A 17,130-nucleotide genomic window follows, 5' to 3' on the forward strand; every position below is an offset into this window, starting at 1 on the left:
TCTTTGCTGCTCTAAATAAGTTTCACAGTATGTCATGCTAGAATCCAAGTCTTGTCATTATTTTAAAAGCAGTGAAAAGATTGAGATTGCCAAGGGGGTTAGCATGAGACTCTCTTCTTGCAGGAAAAGATGTATTCTTATCATAATGTAAAGACAGATGCCTATAAATCCCCTGTTGCAAATACATGAAGACAGACTGGAAGTTGCTACAAACAACACTTTTTTGATTGTTCAGCTCAGATCTTCTTGCTTGCTCTTCCATTCCCATTCAGATCAGCCACGCCTGGGCCTGCTGTCTTTGATATGTGGAGATGCTGGCAGCTCACTTAATCCTGTGAATGCTGTTTTCCACAGACCAAACTGCTTGTCTCCCCTTCTCACTCTTCCCAGACAACAAATGTGTAGCATCATTTCTTTCCTGTCAAGAAGGCTGGACTTATGACTTCCTCTTACAGCCATCTTCTGTGCTGATCTTTTGACTGCCCCACTGCTTCCAAAGCAGTGCCCCTACGCGGGCCTGACCCAAAGCCCACTGATGTCCTATAGAATTCAGCGGACTTCAGGTCACATTCTAATTCCAGGTTCCAGCCTACTGGCAAGTCTTTCTTACTCTGTTTTGGATCTGGGCAGGCCTGGAGAGCAAGTATCTTGGGGACACCTCCCAAACCTAAGGCTCCCAATACAGACCTGTTAGTAAGGCTGACAATAAACACGAATGCTTGGTTTGGTTTTCTTTCTCCTCACAAAGGCTAAGTGCTGCTTGAGAACCAAAATTATGCTGCTGCGACCCTAGGTGCGCTTTCCTAAAGCTTCAGTATTGCTTCAGCTTCCACTCACAGTAAGTTGGACAGATTCAGTGATGTAATCTAATAATAGATCGGTCTACATGTACTGTGTTGCCAGAAAAAGACGTATGTTGTCAGGCAGTCAGAGCCAGCAACAGTGCTGAAGTGGAAATGTGCTGAAACATGAAGAAGGCAAAAATCCAGAAGAATCCATATATGGTTTGGGTATTAGTATACTAAAAATATTCCCTCTTAAATGTTTTCTCTCCACACTCACTTAGAGATACTGATTACCTGACGTCTCCTGTCTTCCTCTCCTTGATTGGCTTCAGTGTGATGTTTAGGGATGCTGCTATTCTTCGGTTCTTCCTGATCTGGTATAAGGTGAAAGAAAGATCATCTGTATACATTGGGTGGAGGATGTATGATGTACAACACAGCACGTGTCACTGTGCAGGAGAGGAATCCAATGTAGGGGTCCATTGTATCACTGATGAATCTCAAAATGAAGCAAAGTCCATCAGATGAGACTTCTGAGGGGTAAAAATGCTTACATCACACTCAAAATTAATGTAGATCCTATTTGTAGAGTATCTAATTTAAGCAGAGCTTTTTGGTTTCTTTTGCCACTGTGATGGTAAAAGTTTTCTCTGTGCAATATTTATCATGCAGAGTTTTCAATTCAAAAGTTTCCTTTTCCCTTTGTACCAGCGGAGAAGGTATCGTAGCTTGAGCTTCGTGAATGTGCACCGTACACCACAAGACTAGTAATCTCTTTGATAGAAGTAAAAAAAGATATATGTTTTAAATGTGACTGCTGTATGCTGCTGACTCTTTGAGGCTTTGCTGTGAGGGGCGGGTTGGGCTTAGGATATAGTACATGGAAATGTCAGTTTGTGACACACAGGATGAATGATGTAAGGGCCAGCGATGGTCAGGTTTCAACTAGACCCGTTCTTTGAATGTCATCACTTTATTTAGACGTGTGCAGAGAAAAATGGCATCTGCCATGTGTCTGTGCAATTTCTGGTGGAGCGGTCAATATTTGTGTGCTTGCATTAGAGAGAACTCGAGAGCAAAACTCCCCCAGGAAGGACTTCCACTATGTATGAAACTTTTCCTGCCTTACGACCATCCCTTCTATGTATTCAACATGCACGTGTCAAGGAGGGCTGTTGGGTAGCAAAGCACCAGCAAATCTTAATCCGCACTAGCATGTAGAACTGGCCTGTGTGGACCCTGAGGACACTCACTACAAGTTCCCTAGTTAATGTGGTACTCCTTGTAACAGGACTATGTTAACGTGCACTAGAGAACTTTTAGAATGTGCCAGCAGGGTCCATGCAGGCTAGTTAGCATGTGACATGCTGGCATGGCTAAAATTTACACCCCTGTGGTGCGGGCTAAAGCACTGTGTAGCGGATCCCTAAGAAAGTTTGGAATTTGAACTTTTTTTGGAGCAGACTTTATTTTCACTTAACATTACTTGTTTGCTTTATGGCTCTTTCCTTTTTCCTCCCTTCCTCCCTCTCCCTCTTTTTCCTCCAGATCATGGTTGAGACGCACAGGTGGAGGGAAGGCAAGGGAAGTTTGTTCTCTGTCTGTTACCTCCATCCTATCGATAAACAGAAAACTGATCTCCAATCAGGTGTTCCACACATTTTATCCATATCAAATTCATACAGTGAATATAAGCTGAACATTTATTTAAGCTTTAGATGTAAAGTACTGTATGAATGAATCCAAAAAAAAAAATCTATAAACCCAAGTTGCTGTAAAGTGAATCCAACAAGAACATCCCTTACCTGCAAAATGGATGTGTGTGTACTTACATATATATATATTATGTTAAGTGTGCATATACCCTTTCCAGTTTTGCTAGGTGGCGTCATAATGCATTGCAACTTGTTTTATGGATGGTAATAAATTTACTTGGCCAGAAATCAAAAGTCTCCTTTATAAGCAAGATTAAAAAATCCTTGTGAGATGTTAATTCATGGATATCCAATGTTGTGTGACAACTCTTTCCCTTAGGGCAATAAATCTAGTCTGGGGTGATACAAAGGAGAGCATGAGGTCTCATAGACAGGTTCAAGATTACTAATTATAGGGGAAGCTGTTAACAGCACCTATAGTTAGGCTGTCTAACACTTTCCATTTATAAAACATTATTCTTATACTCTCTTTTTTTATTAGATATTCTATCGCCTCCATTGTTGCAGTAGATAGACCTTTGAAATTTGGGAGAAGGAAAGCCCTGGGGCTAGAGAAGTGCCTTTTCTTTGTCCCTCATAATTCCTTTCAAGTTTTGCTGAGCTATAAACTTTTGAAAATCACCATTTCCTTTCGGTTGCTTGCATTTCTCAGGAAACTTTTTGGCAGCCTGTCAGAATAATCCCCGACCACGAACATTCTAAGGCTGGACCTCTGCTGCCGCCGCCACCCAACGCAGCAGCTGCAGATGCTGCACTGGAAATGTACAGGAATTGCCAGAGCAGCTGTTGCCTGGGAAAACTGGGCCAGGTTATCCTAAACCAAAAACAGCACATGCCTTCAGTGACCCATTCCTCCATCTGGGGGCACCACATGGGGAAGTGGGGAGAGAGTAGTTGGGCCTAGATCCCCCTGACCATTCAGCAACCCATCCCTATCCCGGGATAAGAGTGTCTTGTCTGACAGCTAATGTAGTTAGTCCTGCAGCTCAAGTGGTAGCAATCAGTGCTGAAGATTCATGATTCAGATCTTTGCTCATGATGGTGCAAGAAGATATGGTTCTACGTAAGAACAAATTTTGTACCTTTTCCCTAGGAAATTACATACAAAAAACTATGTTAAAAGAACATTATTGAAGAACTAGAGGTCAAGCATGTGAAATTTAGAAAATGCCAGATTTAAGGTTGCTTGTGCATCCTTAACTCTGTCACCTTCTGCCTATGTACTATGACACAGTTGTTAATTACATGATCACATACTTTTTTCCCCAGAGGGTCCCGCCTTTTCCAGTGCAGATGTTGGATGTCTAAGGGGGTAGAAATAACTTGGCCAAACTTAATGAACATGGTCAATCTTAAATCTAGCATTTCCTAGCTTTTGAGTATTTAACTTTGCAACCTAAACAATGTTTATAATAGGATTTTTTGTATGTGGTATGTGTATATTATGCCTAAATTACTTAAGATTATGATGTATAAAATCTAGTTGAAAAAATATAATTTGGGACATTTCAAACTAAAACATTAGTCTAGATTCTGATCTTGATTTATGTCATCCTAAAACTGGATTAACTACTTTTTTCAGTGGACAGTGAAACCAAAGGAGTTACTTGAGGTTTACACTAGTGTTACTGAGATCAGAATCTGGCACTGTATTTGCCAAAGTTAGCAAAACCAGCACTCTAGTTTTTGTTAAGGCTGTATAGAATATTCCATGAGAAATTAAAATTACTCAGTGTTTGCAGTATTTTTGATTACTGGCAGTGTTCACAAATATTCATACCTGGCTATATTGAAGTCTATGAAAATATTTTTCATATCATAGAGCGGGTTGAAAAATGTTTTTTATTTCCATGAAAAATGCGGACCAATATTTCCCCCCATATTTGGGGTCAAGAAAGAATTTTGCCCTGGGACAGATTGGCAGCGACCCTGGGTTTTTTTCGCCTTCCTCTGCAGCATGGGGCATGGGTCACTTGCAGGTTTAAACCAGTGTAAATTATGAATTCTCTGTAACTTGACGCCTTTAACTCATGATTTGCGGACGTCAGTAACTCAGCCAGAGGTTAGGGGTCTATTTCAGGAGTGGGTGAGGTTCTGTGGCCTGCAAAGTGCAGAAGGTCAGACGAGATGATCCTGATGGTCCTTTCTGACCTTAAAGTCTGAGTCTATGAGTGACAGTGTAGTGAGAGAGAATTGTATTGCTGCTCCTTACTGTGATTCCTATGGGAGGTGAGCCCATATTTGAATGATGCAGCGCAATATGAGGCGTTTCTGCCATTGCTGGGAAGCAACCAGATAGTGTCTGGATTAACGCATTGAGTCTAGAGACCGTTACACGCGGGCATGTCTGTGTGTGTGAGAGAGAGAGAGATCTCATTGCACACTGTTACATTTTTTTCATTTACGTATCCAGAATGGCAGATCCTAAAGTTCTGTTTATTTAATATACTATGCTAGGGATGACAATATGTTTGCTGCACAAAATAGAGAGGCTGTGCCTCAGTTGACTCGCAGTGTCAAAAAACAGGCACAGAGAAGATAGGATCCTTTTGTTTGATTTAATGCTGTTGTTATTGACTCAGTTGTGCTGAGAATCATAGATGAAGAGCAAATCATCAGGAGGTCCTGGAATGAGGGAAAGGGAAGTGGCTTGGCAGATGGGATTTCCCCATGCAGAATGCCCTCCCAATGTGGAAAGGGGCTCTGAGATGGGAGGAGGAGGAGATGTCAGGGCATCATTAGCAGAGTGGAGGGGTTCAAAGATCCGTTTCAGGATGTAGAACCTTGAAGGTTCAGACAAGGAATTTCGAACATGATGCCATGGACAAGGGGGAGCCATTGGAAGGGTTTAAAGAGGGGAGTTACATAGTCAGATCAATGGACAAAAAAGATTGTTTTAGCTGCTATATCTTGGATAGATATAGCAGCTATCTGGTGGGTCACTGGGCAGGTAAGTGGAAGATACAGGAATAGAACCCCTGGCCCCATAGGCTGGGCACACTGACTCCTTACAAAGAGAGCAGGCAGTTTTGTGGGTACCGTTTCAAACAAACATAAATAACTCCACTCAATCCATTGGCTAATAGAGCTGCTGTCCTGTTCCCCTATGCAGGTGCAAGTTCTTCAGTCTCACGGAAACGCCAGAGGACTATACGATCATTGTGGACGAAGAGGGGTTTCTAGGTAAGTCGCAGCACCTGCTGCTTTCTACTCCAAGCTGGGGGCAGAGGGACGCGTGTTCGCCGTTTTGTCATTCTCCTGATCAGACGATAAACGGAGATGTTTGTACAACGGTTCTGTTGGTAAGTACCAGAAACACAGTTATGAAAGATGCTTTGATCATTTAAGCACCCTGTCTCCACTGCTCTGCTGTAAAAGACATTTCACATATGGAATGTGAATAATTTGTAGTGCAAGCTGCCAACTTAAAAAAAAAAAAAAAGAGGAGTATTGGAAAGCTTTTTGGAGGGAAGGGGGTTAACCAGAAAACCACCACATACAAAACGGTGGTGGACTTCTGGAAATGTAGTGGTCAGTCTTTTACCGACCCAGAGCACCCCCTCCTGATGTGACATGGCATTTCTGCCCCACTCTTCTGCTCGGTTCTTCCGTTGTCTGGTACAGTGGTGGCTTGGCTCTGCAGCCAGGTCACATTCTAGTTCCACCCCTTCAGGGGTATCTGTGTCCCAAACAAATAATGTCTGACAAAACCGCGGGAATCAGCACAATGTCTTCCACCCTTCCTGGGCTCCTCTTCAATCTCACTGTTCTTCTAGAGCAGTGGCTCGTAGGGCTCCTCCCAGGAGTAAACCAAATGAAAATGCAAACGAAGCCAATTCTGCTCACCCCAGGCTCGAGCGTTTAAGATATTCTTACGAAGTGTTTTGAGGTGAGCCCCCCCAAGCATGGGTTGACAGAGTCAGGCTCGCAGTGCTCGCATTAGCGCTGTAAAAACAACTGTGTAGACAGCGCCCTGAAGTGGCAGCTCAGGCTGGAACTCGGGCTCTGAAGACCACTCCCCTCCTTTGGCTTTAGAGCCCAAGCCATAATGTCAAAGCACTGTGTACACCGCTATTTTGAGAGCGCTAGTGTGAGCCCTGCTAGCCTAAGTCCTTCAACCTGGGCTGGGAGGCTTGCTCCTGTTCACGCCAAAATGCTGTGTAGACGCGCCCTGTGTCCATATTCACTTCTCCCTCCATCTGGCTTCTCTCCGGCCCTTCTCACAGAGAGAGAACTCCGGACCCATCTCTCTCCTGGGACGACTCCTCCCAACTGCACTGACTGGATTGCTTCCTTTGAACTCCTCCCTGAGGCTGAGGCACCCTGCAGGTGTAACAAGGAGGAGTTAATGCAGCTCTCCGGCTCTAGTTAACCCCGCCTCGATTGATATGGGGTTTATACACCTCATCACAGAAGACTACAGTTACCTGCATGTTACCTACTGAGCTAGTTCATCATCCGCTCCCCATGAGCATATCAGATCGTGCGCCTCCTTATTGCCCTGATCCCCCCCCCAATCAAAAGAAGTACTCAAAGATAAATATTGTATAGCCTCCACACCTATAAAAAGCCAAGAAATAGCTAGTTAACTCCTCACCCAACCCTTGCAATCATGATGTCACCTTCTCCATCTCTGCCACCCATAATACACACGCTACCTCCTTCCACGCAAAATGTGCTGCCTTCCACCTGACCATGTGCACTGGGCAGAAGTGGATGTTTTCTCACTGGACTGTTTCATCAACCCTGTGTTGCCAAAAGTATGTTTGTGAGCTGTAGTTGTTTGTTTTAAGCGTGTGGTGTTGGACAGTTGCTTAATGGAGGGAACGGTTTGGCTGTGTAAGTGGAAATAATTTGTAATGGTGTTTATCATTTTGAGACGTTTTTATTTGCAGCAGTGTTATTTAGGTGATAGAATGAGGAAGTGTAGCACTGCTATTATTAATATTTTTAACAGCTGCTCTTTGCGGTTGCACTTAAAGGTTACACATTTTGCAAGTTTGAAGACAAAATTCAATCATTAAAGTGTGAAACAGGAATTTATTCTCTATAAAACTTATAACTATGGAGTTGCTACCAATGCCACCATAATATTTAGTAGTTTTTGTGAGTGCTTATGACTTAAGAATCAAAGCATTAGGAGGAAAAATTAAATTGCATGCCATCATTATTAGTGGTAGATTAATAATTTGTAGCAAATGATTATTTCCGTGAATTACACCCTTTTTATAAGAGAAGTCATGAACAGATCATAGTTTTCTTGATTGTATTCCTCTATTGTAAATTGTTGGTTTAAATAATTTCATTAAGTATTCCCTGGTCTGTAAAGTGTTCATGAGAGATGTTGGTTTTGATGGAAGATGGAGGTCACGTGCTACTGTTCTGTTCCCTGATAGGAAGAATGTAACGCCTGTTTGTGTTTCTAGAGCAGATGTTCACTGTAACTGAGTCAGAACGTGTTTCCTATGAATGTTCTGTAGTGTTTGTATTGTGGTGACCCCCAACTGAGATTTAACCCTCAGCAGAGTAGCATATAGTCCTTGTCCCTGAAAAACTTACAGTCTAATGGAAGAGACAGACAAAAGGTGAGGAGGGGAAGAGATGTGCTAAAGATCATAGAGCATGTCAGTGTTGGAGCAAGGAAGAGCGCCCCAGTGTCCTGAGCCCCAGTCTAGAGCCATAATCACTAAACCATGTTGGGTTTCTAAATTTGCTCCATTCGATGACGTGCCATCGCCAGGGCTGCATATGTGGCAGTAATATCCATATGGGAGTGGTTCTTTGGCCTGATCTATACTGAGGATTTGCCCCAATTCCAGCCATTGGTGGCCACAGCCCGGGCGCTATAATTGCACCAGTGCAACCCCTAGTCTAGGTAGGCAAAGTTTCTGTTTGCACTAGTGAAAATTACCCTTGCTTGAAACTGGAGTAAACTCAAAATAGCAGTTTTGCCTGTCTACAACTGGAGTAATTATACCAATGATGTAATCAGAGCAAATCCTCAGTCTAGACGGACCCTTGTCTTCAGGTAGCTTTGTGAGTCAGTATTGCCCCAGGACACCTCGGTGAGTCAGACAGTGCCACCACATTCAAGTAGCATTTCTTTCTGATTTGATGATTTGGACTTAATTTCCCCTTCGCAGGCATATTGCTGCTTTCCTGGTTTCCATACATGTGCATATCTGCTGATGACTGTCCTTCTAACATTGCATCCTCTAACATTGGGTTCAATGACAATGGATTAAGTGGTGGTGGTATCAGGAGGATAATTATAATAGCATTTTAGCCTAGACAATCTTGCATGCATCCATCCACACATACATTTGCTCTTTCTCCATATTTGAATATGTTGTCTGTGGCTAGCTTCTCCGAGCAAGTGGGTAACTGCGTTCTGTATCAGCTATTACAACTAAATGGTATTTAAGGAAAGTCATAATGCAATAATCCACAAAGCGTGACTCACTCCCAGGCAAATTGCTGTGGATGTGTAACCAGTCAGAGACAGAGGAAAGGTATTTTGGCCCCTGATCGCCCCAGCAATTTCAGAAGCAACTGTGAATGCAAAAGTATCCCCACCCTACAATCTGTTGGATGAAGGGGGGAGACAAATGCCCTAATTTCTTCCTGCCTTACTCACAAGATCTGTCCCCCAGCTCGTTAATATCCCCTCTGTCTTGTCTGAATTGAGTTCAAATACTTTGTCCTCAACCAGATTCCAGTCTCAGCCAGGCATTGTGACAACAAAGACACTGCACCATCTGGGCCTGATGAAAATGAGACCAAGCTGCAGGTAGTCATTGTATGGATGGCAATTCAGGCTGAACCGTGTCCATCTCTCCCCCCTCAAACACACAGCAAACAGGAGGGATGGTGAAACAGAGCCTCCTGGGACAGAAGGGAACCACTCCAAAGCGATACTGCCTACCCCAACCCGGGACTGGGCGCTAGTTACTAAAAACAGTATCGGCAACGGTATCCAGGGCTACTGACCGCTTGGCTGAATCGCTGCTGTGCCTAGCTAGTAATGGTCTACATGCTGTCCTACGTCAAAAGTCTGCAAGTTTCTGGCCAGCTCTCAACCCGGCACACAAACACACTGGGCTAGTGTCTGAAACGCAGCCCTCCTTCCTTTATTCTCAGTGGTTTCCCCATTATTCTCAAGGAATAACAATAAAATCTCAGCCTACATTTCCTCTTGAGCTTACCTCTTTTACCATTGTCCCAGCTGGGTCCCTGTCCTTGCTCCCAGTTCCCTTAGTCGGGTTCAAAGCCTTTAATGCACCTGGGTTGGGGCCAGTAGCACCTACCTAGGATGGCTGTGTGGTTAAGCTGTCAGAAGGGCTCTACTTTTCTTCGCAGGTTCCTAGTGCTGTACTGATACAGCCTGACTGGCAGGGATCAAGGACACGTGAGGACTTCAGTTTGTCTCACCATCACCTTCAAAGGGAAGATCAAAGGCTAAAAACTTTTTTTTTTTTTTTTTTTTTTTTAATAGGGGCCTAACTTTCATTCATCTGGGAGATGCTTACACCCTACCTTCCTGTAGGGGAGCATTAATAGTTTCAGCCTAAAATGGGCCCGCTACATCTCGTTTTGATTTAAGTAGCTGAGAGATGCCTGGATCCAACTCAAAGTTGATAGGTTGAATCTTGTCCCTTGGTGAGCAGTGCTGGCAGGATCTCCCCAAAGAGGAGACGTCACGGGTTCTTTCCAGACATGGACCAACCCGCCACCAATCCCTGCTGCTGTTCTCCACAAAGTGGGGGATCTGACTCTCTCTGTCAACTGCCCTGGGCGAGACTTTGCAGATGCAACAGCGAGGAGGATGTCCTATCACCCAACGCCCTTTTGAGCCATCCAGGCCTCTTCCACTGCCAACAGCAATCAGGAAAAAATTAGGCTGGAAAAATATTAGCAGTTTCAGCTATGCTTTAGGTTGAGGTTTTTGTAGGCTGTCGTGTTTGTTAGCACTCCACACTTAATGACGTGCTATAATCATTGTTAACTGCTCTGACTAAAAAAGGCATCTCAGGAGTTTGTTTGCCTGGGAATAGGAAGAGAGGCAGGCTAGTAAGGATGCCATCATCTCTCCACCCCAGAAAATGACTGCTAACATTTAATTCCCTGGTGGTGGTGTGAGGGTTATATCAACACTGATCCTGATTGGTTCCAGTGGTGGTTTCTTGGGTGGTTTCTTTTTACTGGGGAAAGTCCTTGCACTAGCCTGGTAACGCAGGGAGATAATGCACAGAAAACTCTGTGCCCGAGTTGCTGCTGAGTCATATTAGCAAAAAAAGAGTTTGGTCATGAGCTTGTCCTGTGTGAAAACAGGTGACTGATTATGTCAGGGGCTGGAGCGCTTGAATAAGTATTGTGAAATCCTCATGCAGGTCACCTACAGCATATTCAGCACATGGCAGAAGATGTAGCCTATGCTGTCTTTACATCCTTATGTTTCTTTCTTCAAGCATTTTAGCTTTCATGTTCTCTAAAAGGGAAACAAACGACTGCACGTCTGGAGGTAGCAGCACTCTTTGACATCCTGAGTAATGCCTCCTGGGAATGAGTTGCTAATGTTGGGTTCTTGTCCCAGAGATACCATCAAAATAAAATAATGGTGGTTTTGGTTGGGTGTTGGGGGCTGTGTTTTCCTGAAATGGAATTTCCTGTCAGCATTCATGCTGCAGCTTTTAAACAGCCTATCTGCTTTTTACTTCTCCATATCTAATACCAGCTGGCTTGTCTGCAGTCCTGTTCATCCTTTTTCACTTGGGAGTCCACTACCAGGCTTAGTGATGGTTCTCCTTGGATAGCTTCGAATGAAATGCCATCCGTCTAGCCTCCAGTTTTACAGTGCTCCTTTATCATTGCACAGCATGATGTGAAATGAAGAACTGAGTCACTACCGGATCCACTTTCTCTCCTAGATGCTTGAGCATACCTAAAGAATGGCAATAACTGACGGGGCCTGTATAACTAGAAGCAGCGGTATGGAGAAGAGAGGATGTAAAGTTTCTCCCTGTTGCATTTCTTCATGGAGGGTTTCTCTCCGTTCTCTTTAGGTCCAAATATCTCTCCAACTTACCCCGTCATGCTGACAAGGAGAAGGGATGGCATGTGGCCAGTCAGTTTTATAAGGAACTAACTTTTGCTGGCCCTTCCCAACAATTTTGACAGTGGTACTTGTAAGGTCAATATGGTGACCACTCACACATTTCCAGAATACCGGACATTTGGTACTTCCGGGAATGGTATGGGGCCCACGTACGGTTTTGTCTCAGTACTGTATGGGGGAACAAACCACTCAAAGAGAGGGCTGTCCCGTTGAAACCGTACAAAGGGCCTGCCTAAGAGTCAGAGGAACTGGTATATAACTTCCCACTCGGTGATGGGTTTTACATCATATAGTCTATTGGTTTTCAACTTTTTTTCACTCGCAGACTCCTAAAAAATTTCAAATGGAGGTGCGGACCCCTTTGGAAATCTTAGGCATAGTCTGTGGACCCCATGGGTCTGTGGACCACAGGTGGAATACAACTGATATAGTCACCTTGACATAAAGCCTGTCTGCATATAGGCCACACGTGCCACCTGGGCTTTCACCACAAGTGGAATGGACAAGATTCCTTCTGAGGGCTTGTTAGCATCGCTGTGTAATTTGGGTGGAATGATCGTGATGATGCAAAGCCGCTTTGGCCCAGTGGATAGCATGCCAGACTGGGAGATGGGAGACCTGGGTTATACCCCCTGCCTCCAACTTAGCCTTGCTATATGATCTTGAACAGGACACTTCACCTCCCCTTGCATCACGTTCGCTCAACACCTGTATCAACAGGTCGATCACCTGGGTGGCGCAGTTTGAGATCTGGAGAACCACGCTCATCATTTCCATGATGAAATGCTGCTTCCACAGCCATCTCACCTGGTGGATGGCCTTTGAGTGTGATCCTCACCTGCTGAAGTGATGGGTAGTAGCTTTGACCTCGAGGGAGTGTTGCAGGTTGGGGTGAGAATTAAAGCAAAGAGGTGATGCGGGAGTCCTCTTAGCTCACCAGAGGTGAAGGGTAATAGTGAATGCCGATTTGGGGTCAGTTCATGTGCTCCTGGGCACTAGTCTGAGACCACCAAACTCATTTCATGTAGGTCACTAAAGGATAATCACTCTGCTGGCCTGGTCTGGATTTGAACGAGAGAGGGAAAAGGGTCTTGTGGTTGAGACACTGGATTGGGACTGGGAAGATCTGAGTTCAGTTCCTGGCTCTTCCCCCAGATTTTCTGTGTGACCTTGGGGAAGTCAGTTAATCTCCCCTATACCTTATTTCCCCAGCTGAAATGGAGATGATAATCCTCATTTTCTCCCTCCCTTTTCCTGCCATGTTGAGATAGTAAACTCTTCAGGGTGGGTCTCTCACTGTGTGTTTGTACAGCACCTAACACAGTGGGGTCCCAGTCTCAGTTGGGGCTTTGAGGCACTACCATAGTACAAGTTAAAACAAACCAACAACAAAACAGCTATAGAGCTGGTGGTTGAAAAATCCTACAAATTTTGGAGAAGTGGGGGGAGGGGAGAGGTTTTCTTGAAATTCACAATCCCCAATACGTGTCCTCAATATGCAAGTCACTGTACCTGGTTACCAGCTCTCTTCAGACATCCTGTGTCCCAGGTGACCTTGGAGTCATGGTCTGCCTGATTTTTCTATTTTGCTTCCAGTGGCTAATTCAGTAACAGAAAAACATTGTGTTGCTTTCACATCCTTTCCAGTCCACTAGTAGAAGATTGACAAAAAGCCAGGCCTGTAAATTAGTACAAGCAGTAAGCATTATTAGTTCAGTTCATATGGTAATAATAAAAAAAATCTTCACAAGCGGGAAACAAGCTAGTAGATGAAGAGATTTAAAAAAAAACTGTTATAAATATCTCTCCTTTTTTTTTTTTTTTTTTTTTTTGCCCAGTAACTAGCCCTTTGTATCTCAGACACAGTTGCTTAATTTGCCACCTGACATTTCTAACCACGAATTCCTTCCCCTGTTCACCACATTCTGGCCATTAGGAGTGCCTGTAAATTGCTAGGCAGAATATATTTTCTCACTTACACTCTCTATCTCTCTGGTCTTTTCACTGACCTAACGTGTGTGTGTGTGTGTGTGCGCGTGCTTTTGAAATGATGTGGTGGTAATGGTATAAATGCAAATTAAACATGTTGGGAACTGACAAGTGACTACTCAGAAATGTTTGTTTGTCTGGAAAATTACTTTCCTCCCCCTGATATTTGTATATGTTCTGTAGGAGGCATCGTGATCTAGCAGTTAAAGCCCGGAGTGGTGAATCAGGATAATATGGATTACATTCCTTATTTTGTCTTGTGTCACCTTGAGAGGAGACTTAACTTCACCCTTCCTCAATTTATCCTGCCTGTAAAACTGAGATAAACTATCCTACCTCACAGTGGGGTTGTGGTGCTTAATTAATGTTTGCAAAGATTATTTATTATGCCTGTTACCTTCCTCATAAAGTCTTTTGACCCATTTCCGCTCCTTGCCCCTATTTAAAGAAATACTGTACAAATAATAGATATTTTCACTGTTTCCTCCAGCAGACGGGTGTGTGCTGATATCTATTTTTATTTCCCAACCCCAGTGAGAAAGCCAGACGTCTCTTCCTGAAGCACTTGGCTGGCCATGACTTCCTCCTTTAAGTTAATTAAAATCTCTGCAGTTTCCATACTCTTTCCAAAGCTTAAGATAAATAGATGCCATGTGTATCTGTTCGTCTATTCACTCTTAGGAATGAAGGACTTTAAAAAAGTTGTTAGAACTGAAATGGTGGAATGATTCATTGGGAATTTAGATAGGTTTTTGGGAGAGAAAAACAGATGGAAAAAGAGAGACACAATCCTGCATGTTTACCTAGTTAGGGTAGTGGTTGGCCATTTGTGTGCTGCTCCATTGGTGGATTTTTCTAGGCAGGGATTTAGAGGAGAGCGGATCCTTTTGTTTATATTTGCCATCAGTAAAGAGGCTATGGCTCGCCAGCCTGATGGAAATGAGCCAGTCTAGGGGCATTATACACTTGATGACTAGGAAAGGAAGCAGGTAGTGTTTTAAAGACCTTTTGTAATATCTGTCTCCATTATGTATTTATATGGCCCCCGTTACTTTGGTATCTGAGTGCCTTACAATCTTTAATTAACCACCCTTCCTTGAATGTTCTCTTGCGACATTTGATAACTCCTTATGATTAGTGAGCTGTTCCACCTTGTCTTTAGCTGTGACACTCGAGTACATGTGTGGCTCCAAAGCTTGTCTCTTTCACCCACAGAAGTTGGTCCAGTAAAAGATTTATTACCTCACCCACCTTCTCTCACAATCTTTATTATATTTATCCTGGCAGCATCCCTGTGAGGCAGAGCAGTGCCATTATCCCCATTTTACAGAGGGGAACTGAGGCACACAGACATAGGTGCTGGAACTCAGGGTTGCCGCACCCCCTGGCTTGAACTGGTTTCCATCATATAGAGCGTTTACAGTTTGGTTCAATGCTCTCAGCACCCCCATTGTACTGATTGCTCCAGCACGCCTGCACACAGAGGCTAAGTGACTTGCCCAAAATCACACAGGAAGCCGGTGTGAGAATTAAATTTCGGTCTCCAAAGTATTGAGCTAGCCACATAACTGCTAGAGCATCCTTCTGCCAAAGGGCAGACTTGCAAGAGACTCTCCCGTCTGGCCTCTTGCACAGACAGGGGTGGGTGTGACTATGGCAATTGCTCTATGGGAGTTGAGGGCACTCAGCACCTTCCCTAATTTTATTTCCTGGCCTGTTCTTTAGGACAGCAGTCTTGGATAGGAAGGGGGCTTCCAGTGTGTCCCCCGTTGCTAAGGCTCAGCATGCTGTTGTGAAAGTGACAAAAACCATCCGCTGCTGGCAGACTCGGGCCCTCCCTTCTGTCTGCAGCTAGACAGACCCTAGCAGCACCAGCATTTCCGGAATTTCTGAGGCGATAAAACTCAGCACATTCATGCAGAGTTTGATGATCAACTTCCGCTGACTTTTTTGCTGCAGTGAGGTCTTTTTTCAGCACTTTTTGTCAGCCTAGAGTTTGCCTTTCCCTTCCATGTGACTGAGAGCTTCTTAGCTCCATCTGATTATCCCAGTGCCACCCTTCTAGCACAGCAGGTTCTGCCTAGTCTTACAATCGAGTCAGCAGTTTAATTATTTGGGAGTCTTTGACTTCAGAAATGCAGAGGACTGTGCTAGATGAATTTTGAAGTCCAGATTAGCAGCAGGTAGCCTGTGCAGAGGCCATCAGCATGAGCCAATTCTTGTATAATAAAAGAACAGATTGGGATGGGGGAAATTGTTCTCCTTCCCATGCACTGATTGCATGATGGCAGTATGTCGTCCCTTTGGCCCACCAGCTGCCCCCTCAGGCTTGGGCTTCAGTGGTCTTAGAAAATACAGTAGAACTGCAGAGTGAGTTACAAACACCAGAGTTACGAACTGACCTGTCAGCCACACATTTAGAACTGGAAGTACACAATCAGGCAGCAAGAGACCAAAAAAAAGTACTGTGTTAAACGTAAACTACTTTAAAAAAAAAAAAAAAAAAAAGGGAAAGTGTTTTAAAAAAAAGATTTGACAAGGTAAGGAAACTGTCGCTGTGCTTGTTTTGTTTAAATTAAGATGGTTAAAAGCAGCATTTTTCTTCTGCATAGTAAAGTTTCGAAGCTGTATTAAGTCATTGTTCATTTGTAAACTTTTGAAAGAACAACCATAACATTTTGTTCAGAGTTACGAACAACTTCCATTCCTAATGTGTTTTTAACTCTGAGGTTCTACTGTACTGTTTTGGTTTGGGGCTGGATCAGTTAACTGGATAACTAAGTATTCCTTGAAAACATTGCCCAGCAAACAGCATTATTGATTTAGTGACCGAAGAAGAGAGTGTTATCCACCCGTTAGAAAAGGAACCAGAGTTCTTGGATTCAGCTCTCAGCTCTATAACTCACTTCTCTTTCTGACCCTGGGCAAAGTAGAAACATTTTGAGGAGGGTGGGGATCTCTGTTTTAAGAAAATAATTACAGCGTTTGTTTTGGTTTTTATAATCTCATACCTTTTAATACTTGTATAAGTCTTGTGTGGGATTCGACCACACAGTCCGCAAGGTTCAAGCCACACAAATGCTAAACCCCACCCTGCCAGGAATGTATTGGCTAATTCTTAGAAACATTCTAGACTCATAGAATCTTTGTGCCAGTCCAGGAACATTTTGTCTGAAATGCCATTTATTTTTTTAAAAGATTAATTTTTCTTATTGCAAAACAGTTAATCGGAAAATAGAAGCTGATAGAACGGCAAGTGTTAAGAGTCAGACTGTATCCCGCTTCTTTCTTTTTCTTTTGATTTGTTTGCTAGAAATTCATTATGTACTTTTTTTCCAGCAGGAATATATGTCCTCAGTGTCCCATCCCGCACTGTCCCACTAAAATCTGGGCTTTTTCATTCACTGGTGCTGCAAACTCTGTGAGCAAAGCCCTTGCCAAGATATGTAGAGAAAGTTATGTCAGGAGGTGGGAAATCTGCTGATTTTTGCAATTTGCGTACCCTAATTACCATAAACAACATACT

At 43.6% G+C, this 17,130-nt stretch overlaps 1 protein-coding gene across 2 annotated transcripts in view; it reads left to right on the top strand.

Moving 5' to 3' along the window:
- The window catches only part of CASTOR2 (cytosolic arginine sensor for mTORC1 subunit 2), a 172,091-nt gene that overhangs the window by 85,000 nt on the left and 69,961 nt on the right, over nt 1–17,130 (top strand). For both annotated transcript variants that reach the window (XR_010562228.1, XM_065418115.1), the window contains exon 2: nt 5,613–5,683. Coding sequence is in view for 1 of the 2 variants with exons in the window: in XM_065418115.1 (XP_065274187.1) it covers nt 5,613–5,683 (71 nt within the window). In the remaining variant the exon portion in view is untranslated. The remainder of the gene's footprint in view (nt 1–5,612; nt 5,684–17,130) is intronic.

This window comes from Emys orbicularis, chromosome 17 (assembly GCF_028017835.1).
Source record: "Emys orbicularis isolate rEmyOrb1 chromosome 17, rEmyOrb1.hap1, whole genome shotgun sequence".
NCBI classification, from domain to species: domain Eukaryota; kingdom Metazoa; phylum Chordata; order Testudines; family Emydidae; genus Emys; species Emys orbicularis.